The sequence below is a fragment of the Limulus polyphemus genome, unplaced genomic scaffold (assembly GCF_000517525.1).
Source record: "Limulus polyphemus unplaced genomic scaffold, Limulus_polyphemus-2.1.2 Scaffold606, whole genome shotgun sequence".
Classification (NCBI taxonomy): domain Eukaryota; kingdom Metazoa; phylum Arthropoda; class Merostomata; order Xiphosura; family Limulidae; genus Limulus; species Limulus polyphemus.
Genome location: NW_013666216.1, coordinates 1 through 7,671, shown reverse-complemented (window position 1 = coordinate 7,671; position 7,671 = coordinate 1). Strand labels below are relative to the sequence as shown.

Sequence of the window (7,671 nt, the reverse complement as noted above, 5' to 3'; positions counted from 1 at the left end):
TAGTAAGTATATATATAATATATATATATATATATATATATATATATATATATATGTATATTACCGTGTAAGCTAAACCACTAGTAACTTTATGAGGTCTGTGTTTAGAGAACAAATGAAACTACAAAGAGCACTTTAAAATACTGTTTACTTATAAAGTAAGATAAAAAGCAAATACGTTTAAAACACATGTTGAGGTGATATATTTTACCATGATCAAACGAGTTAAAATGCTTTAGGTGTACCACATGAAAATGTTTTAAACTCACCTAAAATGACGGACGTAATGACGTGCAGAGGTTTGGTTTCCCATCACTTTAGGGCAAATGTTTAAAACTTTCAGTCTCAGCGCTGGTTCGAGATTTTTAGCTTACTGCAAAGCTTCTCTGAGCAATTATCATATGTTCTGGAAGGATAAAAAAACATATATATACACTCATACAAATGATCTTTAAATTTTTTAAGTTAAAGGTACCGAGATGATTTAATTAATGTAAGTAGTTTTCCAGATTTTGAGGATATGTCAGCTGGGTCAATCTTAAAATGGTAGTGCTAAAAGAAAAATATCATTTCAGGTTTTCTTAACGAGATAATATCATTTTTCGTCTTATATTTCAACATTCGTATTAAATTGTGGCGGAATGCTACAAGTTCTTCAAATACCTATAAAATGATAACTATTAAAACACTTAAATACACCATTCGATTTTCGATACCTCACTACTATAGACCAAACCAAGCCTTTATCTGAAGTTGTTACTCTTATTAGGTGTTTGTCCTTGCTAATCATCCCTATTTGGATAATGTACTAATTCTAACAGAGTTATTAGGTTGCTAGATAGTCCTATCATGGGACTGAAATGAAAAATACTGTTGCTGTAACCCCTGCTTCCTATTTCCAACAAGTGCATCTGTCTACAGGATATAATATCCCCACATTTACATCAAATGTTATCTGCCCTGTGTCAATAAATTTATAATCAGGTCTAGTGACCCACTTTCCACTTAAAAAAAACAGTGTCTCCTTTCTTCTAGACCTTTTCTTCTATTTTTTGGCTAAGTGTTTATCTGGGGATACTGTTTTGTGTTTGAAGTATATATTTCTCTTACAAAATGAAACTCAGTTATGTATTTACCACAAGACCAACACATTTACATCTTTCCTCTTCTGGATGTTGAAAAGCATAACCATTTCAGCTGACTCATTCTAACTATAGAAGACCACTGTACACACAACTGCAGGTGGAAGTTGTTGTTTCTTGAGATTTTTTTTTAACTATGTGATTCATGTAGTTTGTGAACAAGTAACATCACAAAAGGTGTAAAAAAATAACTGGAGAGGATATTATCAGCAATTTTTTGGTGAATTGGGTATGCATCTATATAGCACTAAGTATCTAACTGTATAATGCTGAAATGTAGATGTTATTTATAAAATTAGTATTTTAATTTACAGTTGGGCTCTTTGGTCACTGCTCTGAATTATAGCTTTGTTTTTGTTTCAGTATTTTACTGGTAGAAAAAGAACATTGTATGCATTCACGTAACTTATTGGACAATAATTACTGTAGTGTAAATATATCGTTCAAGACATGTGAGTTTACTTTAAAAGCAGAGCACAACACTGGTGTGTACTTAAATTTCATAATAACTCATTTTTATGTAAATAATATCAAAGAAAAAAGGCAAATCATTGTTTTCTTATTTTACAGAGGAAGCAAAAAGGACTGCATAAATACAGTCAAGTTGACATGTTTGAGGACCAAAGTCATTTGTTGAATTTCTCTACTTTTAATCTAAATATAAAAAAAAAGGCTTTAAGTGAATTTTTCAAACAAGTAGATTTCAAATAATTAGAAAAATCAAGTGTTTGACCAATCTATATAAATATATAATAGTTTCAGTCAGTTATTATAGTCTCAGCCATAGAAAAATCTGTCCATTTTTAGGTTCTGTGATATGTAATTGTGAGCTTTAATATATGTATACAATATTATAAATTATTCATTGTAAAATGAAAATCCAAGTATAATATTTTACATTTTAGATATCTGAAATTTAGAGCCCTGAACATCTGCAAAAAAATTATCAGCTTTGATAAATAATATAATTAACGTTGTTATTTAGACAAGTAAACACTTTTTTTTTTCAAATATAGTTGAACTTAAGATATATTTTATTATTTTTTGCTCTGGCCTGTTTACTTTGTATTTATTTTATTTTTCTTGTGCAAAATTTTATGTGAACTGTGTAGAATGGTATGTGCCCCCCCCCCCCCAAAAAAAAAACGACAAACAACAACACAAAAACAAACAAAGTGCTAGCCCCTTCTATTCTAGCTTAGTTATTTTAGAAGTATGAGTATAGAGTGCAGGAAATTTTGGATATGTTGAAAAGCTTTTTTCTTTTATCATAGTATACAAAACAAATATACAGCAAGACAAAAATATTTTCTTTGTATGTTGAGAAGAATGATGAGGTTGTTTGTTTTTTCTATATGCTTACCAGCTATGTGATTTGTAATTGATATGAGGAACACTTTTACTGGAGAAAGATTAAATAGAAATATTTAACATTTATTTAAAAGATAGTGAATCTAGTGGTGGATTTAGGCAAAACATTTGATGGGTGCACATGGCTGAAATCCATATATTAAAGTAGCCAAACAAATGTTGAAAAGTAGGAAATGACAAGTATTTATAATTATATTTATATTATATATTTGTTGATATCAAGAATTTTGCAAAGAATGTATACATATTTATGAAAATAATATTTAAATAACAATAGTCTTACAAAATTGGAAGTTTAAAATGTGTATGTCAAACTTTTATCTTCAAAATACCTACATAAAAATTTCCATCAGATATCCAGTGTTCACATTGGCATCAGTTGCCATGGGTATAAATAAGCTGGCAAAAATATTAGTTAACTTTTTCAAGTCTGTGTTTAAAGACAGATCTCATTCTATTGAACGAAGTAATTTTAGGCAACTTATATGCAGTGGACACTATGAATGGAAAATTCCTTGTTGTGATACTATAAAAGAAAAATGTGATAGAACTGTACTGATGGATAAAAACATTTACTATTTATAAGGAATGCTTCTTGACTTTCTACCTGACTTTGTATTTGTCATCTTAAAACTTACACATACTATAGTGTATCATCTTTACTGTGATATTATTTTTAAAATATTAAAATTCATCCAGTAGTTATGCATCACCCTATTTTTATTAATAAATAATACAGCATATATATATATATATTTATTTATTTATATGGCTGAAATAGTCAAAAGGTGATGAGGAGAGAGTTTTTGAAGTTCAATGGTAAATGCATACTGTTTGATAACAATTGAGTTGTATGTGGGACTTACAACTGAATTAATTTAGTAATAATAACTAAAATTTAAAATCTGTCAGTTTTTTTAAACTAACAGAATTAGAATATAAATTGTTTATCACAGATTTTTAATAGAACATGATTTTGTGACAGCTTGCAAAATTTGAGACAAAATAATAAAAGACTATCTTGAAATTTATAAAATAGATATAACAATTTTTGCTTATTATTACCATTACAGCCTTAGAGGGGTACTTAAATGTACTTACAGTTGTAAAAATGTATTACAGTGTGCACACATGTTAGGAGAGTTATTCTTACATTTACTCTGAAGTTATTGTAATTTCATAATTATTATGGGAAAAATCTGTAAACAAACTTTTACAATACACCACTTTTCAGGATCTTCTGAATGAGAAATATGCCACTCAAAATCAAAGCAGCATTATTAAAATTAGGTTTTTAATTATAATATTTTCATTATTCACAGAAACCACATACTATTTCTTAGTTGGTCCCCCAGTGGCACAGTAGTATGTCTGTGTACTTACACTGCTAGAAAATGGGTTTTGGTATCCATCATGGGCAGAGCACAGATAACCCATTGTGTAGCTTTGTGCTTAACTACAAACAAACAAACGATTTCTTAGTTGTTTAAAAAAGTTATTTTATTAAAGATGTATATGTTATTAACATGTGAAGTCAATAAAATCATTTTAAAAACTTGAATAAGTAGAGTTGTTTAAACATTTGTTTTAACAACAAGTAAAAGCTTGAAATGGTCTGTTCTTTCATTGGGATGTGTATCTGTGAGCCAGACTAGTTTTGGAGAATTCCACTCCTCATCAGTGACTCTGGACACTACCACCAATGAAAGTTTAAAATAACTGGTGAAACAAGGCAATGGATAACATCTCCAAAAACTTTTACAATAACAAACGTCAAGGGAACTACAAAGAAACACATTGTGGATGCTGAATACGAAACTTTCTTACCAAAGTAACATCCAGCCCAATGACAGACAGGTATTATTAACAATTTATAAGCAAAATTAAGCTTACTATATAGATAACAACAAGAATAATTTTAAAAAGTACTCACAAATTAGTGAAGGCAATATCCTGTATAATTAACTAGGATGTGTAATGGTTAGAATTCACTGACTTATTAGTTGTAAATGATATTTTCACCCATGACACCAGATAAGTTGCTAAAGTTTTAATTGTAAACTTCGGAAAAAAATCTCACTTTGGTTTTTCTTTCCTTTAATATAGAATTGCATATTTTTAAATGCTAAATGTGTTTGTGGGACCATTAGTACGGGAAAGTGAAATTCATAAAATGACAAAACAACACTATTCCAATTAAAGGTTGTGAACACATTTGACTATGCTAGCTTGAACAATATCCTCCAAAGGAAGCTACCAGTGAAAACACTGAATTTGATGAAACCTGACTCAGAAAACACATTACAATTCAGCACAAACATATATGAACCTCTTCAGATGGCCATGCCTTAGGTAAAAATGAATGATCAAACAAGTGCTACGTGTAAGCAACTGAAACATAGAAATCACAGTGACAATAAACAAATACATAAAGTTACAGAAGGAAGGTCATTCTGCAAAGATAAAAAAAACTGAAACATATGTAGAGTAAGAGACTAGAAATTTAAAAAAGGAATGGACAAGTAAAATAAGTTTGTTAAAGAAGGAACTAGGTATAGATGGTGTTGCTGACATTACTGATGGAAAATGTTCCACTTGGAGTAAGAAAGTCGAGACTGAGCATCAGCAGGATCAACTGAAATGAGACTTCCTCTAATTTAGCCAGAGTATGCTAGTTGTTCACACAGAAATTAAAATCAATCCAAACATGTTGAATCCTTAGTAGTTAATGCAGAAACACAAACACAAGAATTTATGATTCTAGAGGCATTGAGCAGTAAAATATAAAACGATGAATATCTCCACAATTTTTAAGGAGAATTATAAAGTAAGAATTCCAAATGAGAATCATTCTCCTTTGAAATAATGAATGTTTCATTGTCGATGAAAATAAAGATCTATGCGGCTTACAATCATTAGAGACCTACTGCATATGTTAGTACATATAGAATTTGCCAATTGATGGAAAAATTTCATTATATTATATAGTTCATGAATGGTTGATGTCATAGCAAGATAGGTAAGGTTCTGGTTGAGAAGATGAATTAATTACATGCCTGCCTAGAATTACTGAATTGTGTTTAAATTTAAATTTCTTTAACATTACTACATTTGAATATAATCAATTTTAAGATGGTTAGGATATAGACACACATACATACATAAGTAGTAAAAGAATATTGTTCAGGAACGAAATGGTCCAACCTCCCCTGCAAGAACTGAACAAAGAAGGAGTCATTGGAAGATATCAAGAGCTGGTTCTACGTCATGAAGAGCGATTAATGAAATGGTGACAGGTACTTCAAAAATATACATTTTCATACATACATGAGCATATGTATATGTAAACTATGTTTGCATTTATTAGTTTATTAATATATACACTAGCCATGACCCCCAAAACATTTGCAGTAGTTTTCAAGCCCTCCACTTGAATTTTATTTATAAATAATATACTTGCATTTGTTTGTTTGTATCTCTAGAACACTTCTTGCAAATGTCTTGATCAAACTCTACAGATCTTATGTCATTAGAAATGCCTATGTCTGAGAAGTCTGGATTGCATATTGGTTTTTCCATTCAGAATCACCTTACCTGTTTTTGCTTAGTCAAACCTTTTAATACAATGAGTATGCTATGCAATGGCACAATGTTGTTGTCACCACGTGATGACCGTCTTCAATTTCAACTTTTGTTTTTTAATTTGCAAAGTATTTTACACAAGCAACATTAAACCACTTGTAATTTCCTAAAAAAATAAACCTGACACTAAATACAATTTCTATGGACTTTCTTGACTTATTTAGGTCTAAAATACGCAAGCTCAGTTCATTTAAAACCATATGCTTATCACTTTGTGGACATGCATTCAGACATATCTGCATATTCAGCTAAGTTTGCCTTCATTACAACTTTATATTTACTTTACTTTGCAATAACTTAGCTTTGGTTCATTTCATAGACTGCCGTAAACACCTATTAGCTACTTTTTCTTTAGTATGTGTTTTATTCTTTGTTTTTGTAACTTTCTTTGTCTCAACTCATAAAACCGGGTTGTACACTGAACACTCATAACTGTTTTGTTCTCTGTAGATTTATTAAATATTGTTACATCTATATGAGTTTGCTTGTCTGAATATGTAAAATTTTTTTAAATATACCAGGATATATCAATCTAACATATAATGCCTGCAAGAAAGCATAGCTTAAGTGGTGTCCGTGAAAATGATAGAATATAATTATCTATTTCTATTTGATTCATAATTGACTTTTAATAACCTACCTTTCAGTTTCTATATAACATGGATTCACACTTACTTGCTCTATGTCTGACACTCTCTTGCTATGTTTTGCATCAAATATGCATATCATATCTGATATTCATTGTTCTACATTTATTTCCCTATGCATTAAATTTTATTTGTTTTCGAAAACTAGTATGCATATAAAAACTTAGTTGCTCTACACTGATCATAGACATGTATTCAACCTTCAACTTACCAAAACTGTGCCATCAAGATGCAACAAGCTAAAAGTAGTGCTTCAAGCATCTGTAAGAAAAGATCACTTTCAAAACTATGCACTGTGCTGAGTGTCTCACTCCATCATGTGTATAACAAAATACAAGATGAAAACATGTGAAAAATTATTATTTTGATATTAATTACCTTATTTTACTATGATTAGTCATGTATCGTAAAACATTTTAACTTAATAAAGATGCTCACCTTTGTACACTAAACTGTCAAGTGTTTCATTAAAAAACTAGCAAATTTATTTATTCTTAATAAAAATTTACATTTATAGTGTATATTACAACTAAATCTAAACATGTCCTGATAAAGCTTTTTGAAAATAACAACCAGGAATAGGAAATATCCAAACCTATTCCTGGTTGTTATTTTCAAAAAGACTTTTTTTAAGACCCACATTTTAATGTCTGTAATACAAAACATGTAACATCATTATTAATAAAGACAATTCAATTTTACACACAGCTGTTACTAAAATTTAATAATCTACAAGAGTCTTTTCAGTAGTGATCTGTTTTAGAATGTGCACATGAGCAAGTTGATATGTCAATACTATTGTCTCTGTACTGCACGGGGTGGATGATAATTCGATACAATTTCGTTATGTTGGAGTTGAGAAATAATAT

The 7,671-nt window shown here is 29.7% G+C and overlaps 1 protein-coding gene across 1 annotated transcript in view; it reads left to right on the top strand.

Moving 5' to 3' along the window:
* The window catches only part of LOC106459420 (cilia- and flagella-associated protein 36-like), a gene marked incomplete at its 3' end in the record, with an annotated part of 34,463 nt that extends 27,398 nt beyond the window's left edge, over window positions 1-7,065 (top strand). The window contains exon 8 of the mRNA XM_013919039.2: window positions 7,052-7,065. Within this exon, the coding sequence (XP_013774493.2) occupies window positions 7,052-7,065 (14 nt within the window). The remainder of the gene's footprint in view (window positions 1-7,051) is intronic.
* Between the last annotated feature and the right edge of the window lie 606 nt (window positions 7,066-7,671).